Source organism: Chionomys nivalis, chromosome 16 (assembly GCF_950005125.1).
Source record: "Chionomys nivalis chromosome 16, mChiNiv1.1, whole genome shotgun sequence".
Classification (NCBI taxonomy): domain Eukaryota; kingdom Metazoa; phylum Chordata; class Mammalia; order Rodentia; family Cricetidae; genus Chionomys; species Chionomys nivalis.
The window spans coordinates 7303155-7322400 of record NC_080101.1 but is presented as its reverse complement, the minus strand read 5'-3'; the positions used below and the strand labels follow the sequence as shown (position 1 = coordinate 7322400).

The window sequence follows — 19246 nt, the reverse complement described above, 5'->3', positions numbered from 1 at the left end:
TTATCTCTGTCTTCTCTCTCTCTTCAATCTTGTTGACAGTGCAATGATTAAGTTCCATATGACCCCAGTGTCCACACTGGAATACAGGGCACAGACTCAATTTCAATAGAGTTCCTTATAGGGATGTCATTCGATAAGGCAAACAGTAGTTGAAGGGTCAAAGGTATTGGGAAACTGACCACTGGAGTGGGATGCACTATAAAGCTAACAAAACACAAAGATGTTTAGAATTCAACCAAACATGTCTTTAACTTACTAATGAGGCTGCTTTAGCCTCAGCTGGGGCTTGATACAGACAGAGTCAGTGACTGATCCTGCTGGCTCTTGTCAACAGCACACTGTGCTGTCCCTGGGGGCAGGAAGGGTGGTGGGAACAATGGGTAGAAGCAGGCAGGAGTGAGCCTTCAGAGAACCACGGAGGTAAAGAGGGAAACTAGGTTTGGGACCAGAACGTCCATTGTTTCGTGTTCCACAAGGACTGGATGGAGTAACACGGTACAGGAGCATAGACAAGCTGGAATGCACTGCCTGGATTTCAAAAAGAATCGGGGATAGCACAAGATCAGGCAGTCCACACTGTGGACACTGGAAGTCATGACAAGAACAGCAACATTTTCACACACAGTGTGGAGACAGTGCTTTCTGGAAGTGAATTGAACCGCCTTGTGAACAGTATTCTGTCTTTAGAGTTAACCGAGAAAAATGACCTCTAAAAAGAGTCACAAGATACAAGAAAAATGCCTTTTTCCCCCTACCAACCCATGTTCCATAGTTTAATGTAGGGAGGATTAAGTCAGGATGACTGCACAAGTAGAAAACTCAAAAAAAGAAAAACCCAACAAAACAGGTTTTCAGATTCGTGTGGGGGCTATTCCAGCCCAGCATGAAGCTGCTACCTCATACATAATTTCAAATTGCCTCAAGCATTTCCCCAAATAGTGTGCACTGAAATCTGACACATAAACAGGTTGTAGCCTACACTGGGAGAGCGTCAGTGACTCTCAGCCAATCACCAGATGCCAACTGTTAGAACACAAACAGGAGAGACTCCAGCTGAAACCAATATGGCTACTTTGCCTTGCTTCCATTTTTTTGAAATTCGCTTTCTTTTTTCTGGCTATAAATACAATCAGCTCCTGGGTAAGAGAATTCTGAGATACTGACTGCAGACTGCTCCCCAATTCTGGAACCACCAATAAGGCCAACTGAGACCTGTCTGCCTAGATTTGTCTTCCTCTCTCTTCACACCAGTGAGCACTTTTATATCATGTGAAAACATAAGGGCTCTTAAAATATTGCAGGGCAAGAGATTTGGATTAGAGAATGCTTTGACAATTCTGTTTCTGTGAGACCCATCAGCACCTCCCTTCAACCTGTACACTTCATCCGCCAGTCGCCTGTGTGGAGGGTGCCAATCACTTGTCCTTGTTCAACACAGCCCAACAACCACTTTCCCTCTTTTATTCATCCCAAGCTGGCAGTTTAGAGCTAGAAAATCAAAGAGCACTTCCAATAAAGGGAGAGTCCAAAGTCCTTGCTGTAGTAGGTCCCTGGCGTGAGAGAACTGGATGATTTTGCTAAGAATTTTGAGATTGTGTGAAAGAACAAGAGTTCAGCCTAGGACTCTGCAGCCCCTCCCCTCCTGAATGCCCCTGCATCGCCACCTTCCTCAGTGTGATTCTAGCTTGTTCAAGTCGCTAGATAAAGCTGTTCCATTCCTGTGAACCTGTCATGAAGACAAGGAGAGAATTACCTCTCTAACACATGAAATCACTCTCCCAATAAGGTTCTAGGAGGCCTTATAAGGGCAAGCCTTTTCTTCCCCCATCCCTGGTATTTTAGACACTTCTTTTATTTCTTCCGGAAGCTGATTTTAAGGGCATCATTGGGAACAGCTGATCTTTTGATACTAAAAGAGGGCACAAAGTCCTAGGAGAAAATGTTAAAGCGATTGCATCATTCAATATAATTTAAATTTTCTCCTGCAGAACAGGCTGTCTCTTTCTAAAAAATGTCAGTCCTCACCTTCACCCTCAGCCTCTCTGGGAAATGTTGCCAAGGTACTTTTCCACTGTTGTAATGATTTCTCTCTCTCTCTTCTTTTTTTTTCCCCTTTCGTGTTTTTAATTAACTAATTATTTTTACTGGTGCATGTGGAGGGGGACACGTGTGTGTCACAGTGTGCATTAGAAGGTTTGATGACAATTTGGAGGAGTCCTTTATCTTTTACCTTGTGAGTCCTGGAAGTCAAATTCAAGTCATGGGCTTGGCAGCAACCACCTTTACCTACTGAGCCATGTAGTCTACCCGGATTTTGTTTTAAAGCCTTCTGTTCCCTTGTAGGTCGCAGTTGAGCTGGGTAACAGCTCCAACCCAGAGAGCACGAAGCAATGCCGAGGGGTCCTAGCACCTGCCCCCAAACCATGAGCTAAAATGCCACACATTTTCAGTCTTTGATCTTGGTTGTTAACTGTCATCTTTAGTGAATGGCCTGAGAGATGCCTAGAAAACTAGAATAACACACATCTCGGGCATACCTGTAGATACTTCCAGAAACAAGCGGCCTGAAGACTGGAGAAGCGAGCTGGGGAGGCCTGCCCTGAACATGGGTGGTACCATCCAATTGACTAAGAACCCAGATGAAATGAAAATCAGGAGGGGGAGCTTCCTTCTTTTCCCTTCCTTCCTTCCTTCCTTCCTTCCTTCCTTCCTTCCTTCCTTCCTTCCTTCCTTCCTTCCTTCCTTCCTTCCTTCCTTCCTTCCTTCTGCTTCCCAAGTGCTGGGATTAAGAGCATGTACCACCACTGCCCAGCTACTGTAAGATCTCTTATTGCCACAGGTGAGTGTGCCTACTCCACTCACTTGAAACCCCAAAGGCTTCAAATTCTGGAGCTTTATGAACAATGGCAAGTAGAAAATAGCATACCACACAACATTGTTTCATGTGCAAAACTAGGCAAATACTGCATAAAGTTACCCTCAGTCTATGGGCACAAAGTGCATCTGAAACACAAATGAACTTTGTGTTTCTGCTCCCCATACACCTCATTATAATAACCCTCAAACCCGACTCTGAAACACTTTTATGGGGAATTCTGGCATCTTGGGTGCAGGATTCTACATTTTGTCAAAAACCTCACAGAATTTGTTTCTCTTTTTCTGTAACCAGCCCACTGACTACTTTCATGGCATGATTCACACCAGCTGCTGCTGGGACTCTGTGACCTTGCCTGACCTTGGACTCATGCTAGGCTGTTCACTAGTCCTAGACTACACGCCACAGGTAAAACTTCATGAGGAAAAACATCTGAGGTGTGCTCACACTGATCAAAGGTTATACTGTATACGATGTACAGTTTTTGGGTAACTAATCATCTTTCTGTTGTGGAATATTATTTTAACTGGAAAAATATGTGTTCCATTTGTATATGCTGTAGGATATGACTTTAACTTGGTAAAGTGTAGTATATTTGTTTATGCTGTATTTGTTTAATTATGTAAAGATTGGTTGCATTTGTTTCACCTTGCCTGCCTAAGGCACCTGATTGTCTCATAAAGATCTGAATGGCGGGACTGGGAGAGAGAGAGAATAAATAGGAGGAGAAATCTAGACTTGAGAGGGAAGAAAGGACAAGAGAATGAAGGAGACGCCCGAGGCCGGAAGCCAGGCAGCTGCCAGCCAGCAGACCTGAGAAGCAGCGAAAGCAAGATGTACAGATGGAAAGAAATGTAAAAGACCCTGAGGCAAAAGGTAGATAAAGAGAAACAGGTTAATTTCAGTTGAAAGAGCTAGCCATAAACGAGTCTAAGCAAGGCCAAGCAGAGCATCCAAAACCAATAATAAGTCTCCGTGTCATGATTTGGGAGACGGTTGGTGGCCTGAAAAAGAAAGCCTTCTGTATTTCTTTTTATAGTCTTTCTGATTATCCAATGTGATTAGAATCTTACTTTCTTCTTGAAACCCTCAGTTGAATTAGGCTAAGTAGATTCAGTGTGTATAAGATGACAGTTTTTATTTGTATATTTCATGAAGATTGTCATGTGCACACTCAAATTCATGAACACGTCCTTCACTGTCCATGCTGCATGCTACATGCATCGGGTTGTGCCCCTTGCAACTCCAGAGTTGGTGCCGTTGGGTCAACATCTCCCCATTCTCTCCGTCCTTCGCTCACGACAACTGCTGTGCCATTCTCTGCCACTCTAAGTCCGACTTCAGCAGATTTCACACGGAATTTATTTTTCTATGCCTGACTATGTCTCCTTCAGGACCACTGATATTGTTGCAGATGGAAATGGCTCCTTTTCAAAGGCCCGAGGTGTTCTCCTGGGCATAGTTATCATATTCTTTATATTCTGGTAGATGCACATAGGATTGCCGTAGTTGGAATATGGTGACTACGGCTGCAATGGAGTGGGGTAGGAGTTGGGGGGCAGAGGCTGATGTCACTTTTCCTGGATTACAGACCCAAAGCATGCTTGCTGGGTCGTGTAACAGTGCTGTTAGTAGTTCCGTGAAACAGGCCCACTGTTTTCCACCACAGCTGCACTGACTTACACGCCCAGGGCATTCTTCCCTCCTCGCTCCCTATTTATCGGGTGTAATATGACGTCACACCGAGGTTTTGGTTTTTATTTCCTCACTAATGAAGCTGGTCGCTTTTCACACACCTGGCTGTCCTTTGTACACATTCTTTAGAAAAACGTCCCAACCATTTTACATCAGAATATTACCTTTGAGGTACATGAGTCTTCCTATATTTTAGGTTTGAAATCTTCATTATACATATACTTTGCAATTCTGCAGGCTGCCTTTCCATTTTCTTGATGGTTTCCACTGTGCGGAGGTTTAACATACTCCCGTTGCTCTGGTTTTGGCTTTTTTGGGCTTGAGCTTTTGAAGTCAAACCAGGAAGTCATTGCTAAGACCAACATCTTTTTTATAACTTTAAAAGCAGCCTTGCTTTACGCTCTTTTAGTGCTATTCTTGGACACCTGATGCCCTTTAGGCGTCCTTCACCACCACCTCCTCTTCTCCGTTCCTCCCTCCCTCCCTCCCTCCCTCCCTCCCTCCCTCCCTCCCTCCCTCCCTCCCTCTTTCTTTGTTTCTCAGGTAGACTGCTTACTTTGCAAGTTTGATTCTGTCACCTATCAGCTGGGATTCTGGGAAACTTACTTAGTGATTGTCCCAGGTTCCTCATTTTAAAACCTTCTTCCAAAAGTCTCTGAGAGGAATATGAGGAGGGACAACTCCCACTAAAGGCCCTTTGAAAAGCTATGTGGAAGCCTACTGTCTTCTCACTGGGTCCCTAACATGGCCTGTCTCCTGAAGGCACACACCTCTGGGTTCTACCTATGGGTTTAAATTCCATCCTCTGAGAAGGGTTCCATTTAGACTTGGTTAGGACCCTCCCCAATGGCCTGTTTTTAATGTACTTGCTTTGTCAAGATCCTCTCTTCAAATATCATTACATTCTGAGGTACTTTTGGTTAACACTTCAACACATGAAATGGGGAGGGTGATATAATTCAGCCACCATGATAAAAGTTCGAGTCAGAACCTGCTCTAGCTAAAAAAGCAAATAGCAGATGGGAGATCCCAGATAACTGTATCAACAAGAGGATGAACAAACTTTTACAAATAAACGTCATGGAGAAAGGAGAGAAAAATTATCTTTCGCAAGGTGTGATGATGCATACCTTTAAGTCTCGCCACTGCAGAGGTAGAAGTAGGCATAGTCTGAGTTCCAGGCCAGCCTGATCTCACAGTGAGACCCTCCTCTAGAAAGAGCAACAGTTGATTTGATCTATAGAAAAACGTAACGCAAGAACTCACAGTGGTCAGGGTAATCCAAGTAGGATGCTCTGGATGACTAGTGGTTTGGAAAAACCCAAAGTAGACAGACAGCTGAAAAAGTTCTTGTGATCAGGTACTTTGACAGGTTCTGGTAGTAAATTAAGAGGAGGGATGTGGTCAAAGGGGTGTGCAGGCACCTGTGCATTCAGCCGGCGTTAGAATGAACTGGTAACCACGGTGCACTCACATATTAGCTACCAAATCTTATGAAGCTTTCCAGGGATATGCTTAGAGTTTATATTAGGAATTATATAACATTGTAGAGTGGTGATTATTTATCTTATATTAGGAGTTATATACCTTTTTGAGATAAAATCAGTTGTCTTAAATCTTAGCAGGTTAAGCCATATGCGTTAATGTGCCAGGCTTTAGAAACAGCATCAACGTGGAGGCATTGCCCCCTGTGTGGGGAGAACAGAGCACAGCCCACAGCAAATATACAGTCTCACAGCAAATTCTCTGTGCACTGATTCTAATAAAACCTCTACAGATCAAAGAAACAATTTCTTGCTGGCCCTAATGCATTCTGATGAGCCCTCTGTTTGCCTAAGCTTGGATACAAAGATGAAAGAAAACTGCTATCATTTCTTACTGGGAAAACAAACCAGGAGCAGTCAAAGAAAACAGCAGAGGCTATTTATTCCTAGCTTGGAGAGCGTTGGGCGTGGCCACCTGCGTTTTGGGGGAGGGGTCAAAAGAAGACTGTGGAAGGTCTGAGAAGGTGCCTTCTTGGCCATTTCTGGTTTAGTTGGAACCACGAACAAAACCCAGGAAAGGTATTATTCATGAATCAGATCCCTACCATTCGGCTAATACCACATAAGTCATTGCCAAATTATTTGGATTTTCACTAGAGACAGGCGTGTAGCCTTCTGAAAACCTGATTTATATTAGGCTACTTTCCTTGGTTAGTTATTTTAGAGAAGCTGGTTCGCCAGGCAGGCTCCTGAAGGTCTTGCAGTCACAGCTTTATTGTGGTTTAGTTGTCGGGCCTTTGTATTTGCCAGCAGAAATATTCCAAGCGGAGGGCTTCAAAGGAGACACATGCACACATGCACGGGCACATACTCATTCAAGACACTGGTCTGTGCACATGGACATCAAGTCACAGACATGAGCCACTGAGTTAGAGCATTTCTAAGTCTAACATGGACTATTAACTACAGATAGTCGTTCAGAAATATCAAACACAGCACTGTGAGTTCCTCAAAAGAACTGGCAATAAAGCCATTTTTTTTTCTATGCTGACAAATATTGAAAACTCATGTATTTCACTTTGAGAAAGAGAAATGGCCTTTCAGACCAACACAGTAGACAACAGTACCTTGTTATTTGCCAAACTCATTTTATAGATGATGATCTTAAAGAGGCCTTCAGAAGCAAAAAGAATTGATCCCTCCCTTGGGCCTACAAGGTAAGTGAAGGAAGGATAAAAGCCAGGTGGTCTCCTTACATTGGGCCACCTCAGAACATAGCATGTAAATCACTGAAGAAGTGTTTGTCCAAAGCTCATGCCAGGATGCTGAGGACAAACACGGAAACCCTGGACCGCCTTTTCTGCTCTTCCCAGTGGGTATATATTAAAGCTCTCTGCATTGTACCCTTACTTGGTTCTTTAGTTGGGGTATCAGGAACCGTGGTTAAGCCTAGTCCTCTGCGGCTTTTGGAGGCAGGCCTTTTACCCTACAGCTCTCTGGTTACAGTCTCAACACCTAAACTGTACACAGGAACACCTGGGGGGGGGGGGGTCCTTGTTTTGTGCTTTGAGTCTGAACAAAACCTTGCAAGAGAGGAGAAACTGATGCAAATGTTTTAAATTTAGAGATAAGCCATCTCGGCTGAATGCAGTTACATGTCCAGTGTGCCAGAGCAAAGAGCAAAAATAAAAATGTCCTGCCTCTAACACATAGCCCTCAGTCATTCATCTCGGCTTGGTTTCACTGCTGTTTTCACTGAAGATATCACGGAGGTCCAAAACGTTTGAAGAGTGCCTTAAAACAGTAGATTAAACTAGTATGTAAATTGTAAGGAAGCCTTCGATGCTTCTCTGCAACTCAGCACTCATTTTTATGTAACGTTACTAATCCTCTTAATTTGTAACTTAATTCCACAGCAAATCTGACATTTTTGCTTCTTCAAATCCATTTCTTTTCAAAGCAAGTTCGAGTTCATTGAAAACATTCAAATATTTAATCACAGAGGAAGAAATGCTGCAGCCCCAACATAATAATTACTGGTTAATGCCTCTTTTTGTCCAGGCGAAGTCATTCAGAACACAATGGAGTTCTTCAAAAGACCAGCACCTGATGGAAGTGGACAGAGCGCGGCTCTCAGCCACCACTCTCTGCTCTGTCGCACGGGCAGAGCACTGCTGGGAACTTCTCCAACCGGAATAAACGCACCATATGAAGAAAGGCAATGTCTCACACACGCTGTTAGTTTGCTGACATCAGAGCAGCCAGCCCTAGAAGCTCAGAGAGGAATCCAAGAACTTCTCTTTCTTTTCTGGTGCTGAACGCAAGCAGCGGCGAGCCAGCATCAGGAAAGGAAATCCAGAGGGCTGTCTTAACCCATGCTTCGGGGGCTCTTGGGTGCTGTGCTTTAAATGTGTGTAGTGACTTCTGTTTTTTTTTTTGTTTTGTTTTGTTTTGTTTTGTTTTTTTGTTTTTTTGTTTTTTTGTTTTTCGAGACAGGGTTTCTCTGTGGTTTTGGAGCCTGTCCTGGAACTAGCTCTTGTAGACCAGGCTGGTCTCGAACTCACAGAGATCCGCCTGCCTCTGCCTCCCGAGTGCTGGGATTAAAGGCGTGCGCCACCACCGCCCGGCGTGTGTAGTGACTTCTATACATAAATGTTTACATCTAAACTGGCCATGAACTCGTGCTGCTCAAACCGCTAACCTCAAACAAGTAATAATTTCTATTTCCAATCCTCCAAGGATTTCAAAGCACTTCTTATGCCGATTTCTAAGTTAAATATCTCCCAGGGACTTGACACTCTGATATCTGCGAACTGTAAACAACCACTTACCCATCTGTAGTGAAAATACCAGTGAAAGACTTTTCTCTGTTTCTTCCATCTAAGTTTACAACCCCGAGGCCAGAGCTGTGAAGTACAAGCTACGCAGGAAGGGGAATGGAGAGAGCTCGACAGCATGGGCATGTACTTAGCCTTGCCCTCACCATCAAGAAAACTTCGCCGTCTGCCTCTGAACACACTGAGTATCCTAAATGAAGGCACACTGGTAGATAACGCAAGTCATTTGAGGGCCTTAGACACACACTAAGAGATCATTTTGAAAGCACGTTGGCCAAATGTGACAGCCACTGTATCTGGAAGGTTTCTATTTCAAGAGCTCAGTGAGTGGATAATACAGAATATTCAAGTCTGGAATTTGGAAGTGGAAGACAATCCTGATGGGTGATTGGCAACTCGTAGTGATGAGTCCTGTGGCTCCTCAGTATTCAGTCATTACCGGTAGCAGTTGCCCTGAAATGACTTTCTTTTGAAAAGGTCATTCAGTGTGTGATATTAATATTTCTGCAAATTAAGGCAGCAAAGTGAAATAGCATCACATGGAACAGAGCTACCAGATGTCACCCATGCTGAGATTCCATGCTGCTGGACTCTCATGAAGAAGGATGGTAAAAAGAAATCCCACACTGGCCCAGAATTGAGTATAATAAAGGGTTATTTATTTAGGGGTAGACTCACAGATCACAGTCCTCTGCACGAACTGGAAACAGGAACCGAATCATGCTTCCAGAAGAGAGGCCAGACCTGCGCTTTACATCAGCATATATAGTATAAGAGGCCACGCCCAAGTGGGCGGGTAACTTAAAGACTACTGGCCGGAGGAATCCCTACAGCCCTCTCAGATTAACACCCAGGCTCTGCCTCTTCTTAAATGATGCTGAGCTTTAACCAGGCAAGTGCTGCAACCCAGAAGCTCAGTTAGATGCAGTTATAAAATACACACTTGACTTGCACAGGGAGAGCATATGGCCCACGAGCAAAGTTCAGTAATTCTGAAGGCCATTGTAGGGCACAAGGAGGGACATGGACTTAAGAGCAAAGAGGCCTGGGCTAAAGTCCCAGTCCTGAAACTATTAAAGATGGGAACTTAAGCAAGTGTCTTAACTTTCTCATCTTTATTTCACTCACATGTAAGTGGGTAATAACCTTTTAGAGCTGCTGTAAAGATTATATTAGCAATATTACATAAAAGCCCTCAGCACACTGATGGCTGGGAGGAAGCACTCAGCCCATGTTAATTATTACATTATTATTAAAATAATAAAGGATGCTTCAGAATTAATTTTACAGTTGCTTTTAGACATCCACAAAATCATGTAATTAAAACTACAACCATCATAATAGCAATAACTAGCATTTACGTAGCGTGCCTGCTTATTAAACCCCCAGAACACAGTTCGAGCCAACACCAGCGTGCTTTGCAGATAAGGAAACTGAAATACAGGGAACATGCGCAATGTCACACACTAGGGCCATGACTCAGAACACCCGAGCAGGCAGTGCGGTTGTGGAGGGCACGCTCTGAACTACTGCACCACTTTGCTCTGACGACGATGACGCACCATCATTCTGCAGATACCTGCTGCCCTTGTCTTTAAACTATTGCACATTACCAAATGCTGTTTATTTTGAACAGATTATTCAGCTGTCCTTCACATCCCTTATGATTTACTCAGTTAGCTTTTGTCATTGAGCGGGGTTTAGTAGATGCTGAGTCGAGGAATCATATCAACGCTTCGACCTTCAGTTGGAAAAGTAAGTGCTTCTCATTAGAGGGCGCCCAATCCTCATTCTCCCAGCCACGCAGACCTTGGAAAACACTATTTTCTGTGCCTGCTGATTTGCCTAGTCAGGGCAGTTCATATGAATACAATTCTTAACACACACTTCTGTGTCTAGCCTCTTTCACTTGGCATGACTCTTTAAGTTCATCCATGTTGCTGTAGGCATCAGGACTTCATGACTTGTAACTGCTGCAGTGTATATAAACTCGTTACCCCATTGTCTAGTTGTTTGCATTTTGAAGGATGCTGATTTTGCAGAAATTGCTGATTTATGCACTCATTCTGTGTCCAACTATTTTACGAGCAAGCACTGTTTTCCGAAGTGGTACAATTTCTAACACCTATCTAAAGTGTTCAACGTTTCCATTTCTCCATATACACACCAATACTCATTAATGTCTTTTTTTTCTTTTTTCTTATTTATTTTTTTTTAGTAGCTTAGTAGATGTTAAAACTTTACTTAAAATAATCTAGTTTAGGCCAGGTGGTGGTGGTGCACACCTTTAATCCCAGCACTTGGGAGGGAGAGGCTGGTGGATCTCTGTGAGTTCGAGGCCAGCGTGGTCTACAAGAGCTAGTTCCAGGACAGCTAGAATTGTTACACAGAAAAACCTTGTCTTTAAAAATCAAAACAACAACAACAAAAAAATAAACAAACAAAAATCTAATTTGTTTTGCTCCACCCCAGTTGTAGTACAGCTCTGACAGAAGGCTGCCTTTTCTCTGTCCTGTATGTAGACCCAGTGAGGGGCACCACCTGTGAACCTGGAAGCACGCTCTTCCCAGACACTGTCTACCTCTATTGCCATCTTAGACGTCCTAGAAACAAGAAGTCTTGAAAATGAAATCTGTGTTGTTGCTAAGACGTTCTGTTTGTGGCATTTTGTTATCACATTCAAAATGGACCAAGACGCTGGCCAAAACCATCCTTAGAAAGACATAGGAACCAGGAGGTTACATGGTATGCAAATTTTCACAGTGAATGTGTTAATGCGGTTCGATACGGACCACAAAGTCAGAAGTCTGTTTGGGAAATGAAATTTGAGTCAATATTTTCATGGCAGATAAACCAAATAAGTGAAGGTAGCTTTAAAAATTAATGACAAACATGAAAAAAAAAAACAACAAAAAAAAAAAAAAACAGAGAAAGAAATCTAGGTATGCCCAGAGACAGCAAGGAGACCAAACAGTGTAGGCTGCCTTCCCAACACCACCTGCATCTACCCCCCCAGGGAAGCCACTCAGTCCAGAGACACAGAAAGGACACCAGCCACTGTTCTGCCTTGGTGGAGGCCTACCCTCTCTCTTGAAGCCTGTAGGCAGCTACCTAGTGTCTCAGGCTCCTTGTAACTCCTTGTAACCCTTCTGATATGTGCTTACCAATAGGGAAGAGTCTGCCTGGAAGTCTCTAGTGTTTGTGTGGTGGCCCAATAACCCAATGGCCTTTTAACACTTTCCAGCTCCCGTCCTGGTGCTGATGGTGGCTATCACACAGCGACCACAGTGCTCACTAAGGAGCAAGTGTAAGGCCAAGAAACCTTATTCCTGACTGTCTGTCCACCTATGACATCTATTTGGACATCAGGCTTCCAAGATCAGGGTAAGAGAATCAGTTAGGCTCCCTGCTGCTGAAGCAATCTTTGGGTTTCATTTCTATTGCTTGAATTTGAAAGCATCTTGAAAGCGACAGCAGGTAACCCAGCTTCCAGAGTCCAGGAAATGTCAACGAGGCAGGAGAATCAGCAGAGCCCAGTGTGGGTCTGAGAAAAGATGGAATCTTAGGAAGAAAAATCACACGACACACCACACTAAGAGCTGTAGATTCGTTAAGGCATTCTTGTACTCTTTCTGCTCAGATGTGGGCCTCTTAAAAGAGTCTGCAAACATCACTGCCAGACTGTTTTCTGATCTACAAAGCCATAGAGCCTAAACAGTGTAGAGCTGACTTCATGACCGGTGTGTATGCGCAAGTCGTAAGCATGCACTGATATGAATAAGAACAGTCAAACAAAGCCTGTTTCATAAGCACAGTGAGAGCATATTGCAGCTCTTCCCCCCAGACAAATTCATCATTAAATTCTAATAAATCTTAAGGATCTTGTACTCTACGTGTTCCTCATCCAAAAACGTGACTAATTCCAACTATTTAGGTAAAAGGAAGAAGGAAAGTACTTGGAGCTTTGCCAAGTCCAACATCCGGGCTCTATCTACACTTGGTGCTGTTTCTCGCTCTTATCCTTACACAGAAGATCGTTCGTTGTTGGGAAACCAGAAAACATCCTACAAACTGAAGAGGCTGAAACATGGCAGCCCATCTGACCAATAACATACATTTTTTTCCCAGTTGAAAAATAAAACAATATGATTTACGTTAGTAAATCAATACTGAGTCCCATTTTCTTAATGTGCCTACGAATACATTTAACCTAAAACAAACATAAGCTCACGAATCTCTACCAAAAACACACAAAATCTTTAAGTTTATATTTAATCTACTGATGTAAAACATTTCCATGTTTTATAGCTATTTAGTTGTTAAAGTCACCTGGAAAGTGGGGTCCCTAATGGAGGCATTGCCCTTGACTGGCCCTTGGGCATATAGATGGGAGCATTTATTATTAATATTATTACTAATGATTTATGGATGATCCAGACCACTGTGGGCAGTGCCACCCACCCCTGGGCACATAGTCCTGGGATGTATAATAAAGTGGGTTGAGCAGGCCAGGCCGAGCAACCCAACCCAATAAGCAGCACTCCTCCATGGCCTCTGCTTCATCTTCTACCTCTCGGTTACTGCTTGCGCTCCTGCCCTGACTTCCCGTGATGATGAACTGTAACCTATGAGCTCAAACAACCCTTCCCTCCCAACCCTTCCCTCCTCTGCTCCACAGCAGCAGAGAGCTGACTAGGACAGAAGTTGATTCCAAGGACCTTGGGTAATGCTGTGATAAAGCCGACAGTGGTGCTTTGGGAAGGACTGGGAAGAGATTTTGAAACTTTGGGTTGGAAAAGGTCTGTGTGTGTTCAGGGTTTCCAGAGCTGGCATTGGGTGCTTGAAAGATAGAAATGTTGAGAGATACAGAAGATAGAGGCCTGGCTCGTGAAGCTTCAGGTAGAAGAGGATTCCTTACTGGAAATAAAATAGCATCAATAAAATAAAATCAAGGAATGGTTGCGCATGCCTCCAGCACTAGGGAGGTAGGGGCAGGTGGATCTCTGTGAGTTCAAGGTCAGGCTGGTCTATAAAGCAAATTCTGGGGCAACCAGCACTGTTACACAGAGAGACCCCAACTTGAAAAACAAAGAAAACAAAACAAAAAACAAAGGAAAAAAAGAAAATACCTTTTGCATAACATTCCTTCTACACATGTGGTTTCGGCAAGAAGTAAGTTGGGTGGGCTACTCTGGAAGCTAACACTCACCTTCACCAGTTCCGTGTAGCCAGTCTCTCTGGGTGTCCACCACGGCTGAGCCTTTAGGCCATTCACATTGTAGAGGGACCGCTGCCACACGGAGGCGAAATGTCCTCTCTTGTGCCCAAGCTCATACCACTTATATGCCTGAAAGAACAGAAAGGTTGTTTCACACTGCTCCCTCGGAGGAAACGTTGTTACCAAATGAAAGGAAGTAAAGTCAGTAACAGAGGCTTCTTGAGCTGTGGTGGGGCCATGCTGCAGACCCATAAGTACTCTACAGTGGAAACCTTCTTCCCTCTAACGCACAGCTCAGCCTTAGGGCCAGAGTTTCTGCAGATGGCCCCTTAGTCCAACCCATGACGTATGAGTGACAGCCATAGCTCACACCACTGTTCGGCACCACAGACAACGTGGTGCTATATTATATATATATATATATATATATATATATATATATATATATATATGTATATATATACATATATATGTTATACACACACACACACACACACACACACACATATATATATACACATATATATTGCTGCCCTGGGAAGAGCTCAAAAGCCAAAATTTGATGTATAGTTTCTACTGAATGCAGCCTAATTTCACACCGACAAAACTGAATTCGGGGACTATCTGTACTTTGAGATGATTAAATAAAGATCTAACCTGCTGAGATGGGTGAGAATTCTGTGGTTTAAAGGAGCTCCTATGAGCTGTTGGGATAAGGGAAGCCTGGCACTTAATTTCCTCTCTCAGGCTATCAGCTCTGCGGATCTGGATCCATGCCCCCACCTATTCTGGTCTCCACACATCTAAGCCAGCTTAGGACTAATTTGTTGAGTAGACACAAAACTTCAGATGCCAAAGGATGGCACGTTTGTATTTAGCTTTCATTCTGTAAGTCCTATTTTTATATTTTCCTGAAAAGGGGGTGGATTATGATTTAGACCATTTCAGATACATTTGCTAGTTACTGAATTGGACTACTAAAATCAAAAGTAATTCCTTTTCATAGTAACTTTCTTTGCTGTCCTGTGCTGACAGAATAGAGAATAAGGAAATATTATTCTGAGTTGGCAATACCTTGTATGGTAGCCCATATCATAAGTTCTAATAGGAAACTCTTGTTCATAGTGTACTGCACTTTCTGCAGTAGGGGACAGCACTCATGGCTTCAGGTTGGAATCCTCCTGTCTTAGCTTCCTGAATGCTGAGATTATAGACATGTGGGATTCTCATACCTAGTTAAATATACAAGCTTTGATCAATACAAAGAAGCATTTAATGTTATCTTAAATGCCTTCTTTGTAAAACTCCAATTATAACAATTTAAACTTTACAACTCTTTGCTTCTTTTTGATTTTATTATATGAAAAAAAATGAAAGTAAACAAAATCATATTTTAGTGTATAAAACTGTTAACTTTTGAAAGTGTTTAATAATCATGCTTTAGGACTTTCTTGAAGGGTGGGCTCAATGGCCCTCCCGTGTCCTACAACACTCCAGTATTTGCCTTTCACACACGTGACCTCACCACGTCCTTCTAACAGCCCCCGGCATCTCCATCTTACAAACGCTGCAGCTGAGGGTTATAAAGGCTCAGTTCTTGAAACCAGAAGACAAGTCTTCTCGCTAGTTAAACATACTCTTTCCTTGTACCACTTTTTAAAACTATCAAAAAGAATATTATTTAATTATCTTTCTCATTAAAATCTCAAGGAGTACACACGCTAATACTTCTAATATATTGTCCTTGAGACACATGTAACTTGGGTCCAGAGTTCTTTCAAGCTCAGAAAGTTAAAATGGTTAACTGATGTTAGGCAAAAAAGAAAAAAAAAGAAAAAAAGAAAGAAAGAAAATAGTGCTCTAGCACCCATCTTTGAAATTAATTTGATCATTACTGTTTCAGCCCATTTGAATTTAGGACTTTATTTCCTAAGCCTTCTGCTGTTGAATTAAACACTATTAATTAAAACATAGGACTTTTAAAAAATTGTAGTTCCTTAATTTTTCAATCATCAGTAAATCATTTGAAGAACTAGGCATATTGATGGTTTTGTGCAGAAAAGAAGTACTTATAGGCCAACCCAGACAGCAGGCGGTGTGGCTCACATTGCAGCCTTCAGGGTCTTAGGCTTGAGGCTGCTCTGTGCCAGATGCCTGGGCTAATGCAGCCTTACAGGTTCTGCTCACACTACCACGTGGCCTGTTCTAATGCTCACAGCATCCACTACAAACTGAACAAGAGCCTTGAATCTGCATTCCAATAGCATTTCCCCTTTATCAGAAATGAAAGCCAATGATAAATCAGAAATTTAAAAATTGCTTCTACTGATCCATGACGGAATGGACTCAACAAATTAGGCTAGATTAAAAAATACAAACCACAAAAATTCACAGAAATTTCAGTCCAGTAAGAAACCTATGTAAATGACCTCTACTTTTGTCCTTGTTTATCAAGTTTTGGAACATAATAAAGAACTGTAAGATTGACAGCAAGAGTTCCCCAGCTTTTCCCAGCTTGGTTTTTGTTTTACTTTCTTGTTCTTTTTCAAACAGGGCCACACAGCCCAGGTGGATCTCAGACTTGCTGTGTGGCTAAAGATGACTTTGAATTTCTGATCTTCCTGCCTCTACTTCCTAAGTGCTGGTATTATAGGATGTATCACCACCCACTTCCCGTGGTGCTGGGGACCGACCGAAACAGGAGGCTAGCAGTTTAGGAAATGAGCTACACCCCCAGCCTCAGGCTACCTTCTTAAATGCAGTCTACATCAATGCTGTTCCTATTTTTGTCAAGTTATTGCTATGTATTCTTCACACAGACAGACAGACAGACAGACAGGCAGGCAGGCAGGCATGCACACACACCCATGCACACACACACAAAGAGTAAAACATTCCCCTTCAGAAATCTGTGTGATGGGTCTATCCTGAGTGGTCTGGCTTGAGCTGGTCTGTCTGGAGCATCTGTACTGGGAATGGGAGACAAGGTATGGGTGAAAACACTGGATTACATGGAAATTGGGCTTTGTTCTATTTTGAATCCCAGATATTTTCAGAATGCAGAAAATGGAACTAATGTAAGTAGTGACAGCCAGATTGTGACAATCATCACCAAGGTGGGCTGATGGGAGACTGGAATTCATACTTCTTGAACAAAGCAGGGCTACCAAAGAGCCCAGGAAGCCTGTTCCTCAGAAGTGGCCCTCAGGAAGGGATGAAAAGGGGGAGGATCCAAGGCTGACCTCAATTTTGATTCAGACGTTGGCCATAAAGGAACCAGAGACAGAATTTAGGATAAAAACAGCTCAGAGGAGAGTGGGACCTTGCTGTGCCATTCCAGGCAGTGCCCTCAGACTGGTAGGAGATGTGCAAGTTTGCTCCTGGAGAATGAGACTAGATACGAAGACAGAACATGGCTGGGAGGAAGAGAGCCTCTGAGCTTTGACTGCTGCCGGGCTGCCATGGTTTGTCTTCTTCTCTTTCTCCTCCATGCTAACAAAAAGGTTCATTCACATCCATTTTCTCAGCAGCCTCTGCGGCAGAGGCTGTAGGCTTGTGTCTCACGTGTTCATTCTCAGTTGGGATGGGGCTCCGTGGATGAAAGCTTAGGTTAGCTCTGACCCAGGACTCAGCACCTAGTCTGAGGCTACACTAACACGGGGCTGCTATGGACTTGTTTCTGCTCTCTGGAAGCACGAATCCCGTGAACTTCCCAAATCCAGGAACTGGGCTGCTCTTTGCGTATTAGTGAAAATTACACAGGCAGAACAGTCCCTTGGGTTTAAATACCAGGCTCGTGACAAGTGTTCAGCAGTGAATTCATTGTCCTTGAAGGAAGAGCTGTTTTCACCTAAGATATGAGATAATAGTAGATTTCTTTTCTCTGTCTTTGCCCTGTACCAGAAAATGTTCGAAGAGAAATTAATTAGTGACAATTATATTTATAGTAGTTGAACATGAATTTTTACCAAGTGTTGAATACTGTGGCAGATATTTTCTTACGCTTCTCACTCAAAGGAGGGTACTTTTTACATCAAAAACTGAAGGAACAAAATAATGACGACCCATCAGCGATGTCTTCCCCATCTTTCTCTTCACTTCTAAGTGTCTTAGTCTATTTCAGTCGAATGGTTGGCAGGTTAGAGGGGGAAAGTACATGTGAACAGAAATGGAGACAGGAGATAATGCCAATCATCCAAGCTTCTACTGCTCTGAATTCACGCGTGTCCCTTGCAGGAGACAGCACAGCCACAGCCACCTTTGCTTCTGAGCAAAAACAAGCGGCTGCCCAGAGGGTCTTGTATTCTTATTACATTTAAAAATCTGAAGCTGTGTTGTCCTTAGATGTCACATAGGGAAGACAAGGTCACAAAGAGCCACTCTCTCATTTGTCCTTTTCTCTTCAGACTCTGGAGTCAGCTGAGGTAAAGTTCCTACAGTATATGATAGGAGAGGTGGGTCTCATCATCAGCACGTAAGTCACGGTGGAGTGGGACAAGGCTAGAAAGTCATGGTACATGATTTCATGACTAACGCCATGTTTGTACAAGCTGACAACTGTACTCAGGAGAAAAGTAATCACAAAGATAATGTGCCACTTGGGCTAGTGACGACGTGTATGTGTGTGCATGTGTGTGTGTGCGTGTGTGTTGGTACCTGTCATTATGCTAGCTGCAAATGTTCAGCTTAAATTTAATATGACAATTACATAGCTAACCATGAAGACCACAGTACTTAGGGGTGAGTCAAATATTTCTAAAATAACTACTACAGAAAGTACAAAATAAGACAAAAATTAATCTCTATAATTTTTTTAAAAATTAGAATACCTTTAGAGACTTCTATCTGTCTTAATTTTAAAGGTATTTTTCCAAGGCAGTACTTAGCTTGTTCCTACACACACAGATACATTCAGATACACACCCTGACTCACACACACCAAAAGAGGAACTTTTCAGATTACATATTCGATACCTTGGGAAACAAACTGTAAATTCCAAATCACAAAGACCTTATAAGAATTCTGCTTTAATAATTTTTGCTAAAAATGTTAGTAGAGCTCTAATTTGTTCCTAGAAGCAACAATCCCCTCCTCACCCCATTATCTACTGGAATGAAATCATGAACACAGTCAGCA

The 19246-nt window shown here is 42.9% G+C and overlaps 1 protein-coding gene across 5 annotated transcripts in view; it reads right to left on the bottom strand.

The window, feature by feature from the left end:
* The window catches only part of Asph (aspartate beta-hydroxylase), a 159719-nt gene that overhangs the window by 15851 nt on the left and 124622 nt on the right, over positions 1–19246 (bottom strand). For all 5 annotated transcript variants that reach the window (XM_057790317.1, XM_057790315.1, XM_057790316.1 and 2 more), the window contains one exon: positions 14101–14238. In XM_057790317.1, the coding sequence (XP_057646300.1) occupies positions 14101–14238 (138 nt within the window). The remainder of the gene's footprint in view (positions 1–14100; positions 14239–19246) is intronic.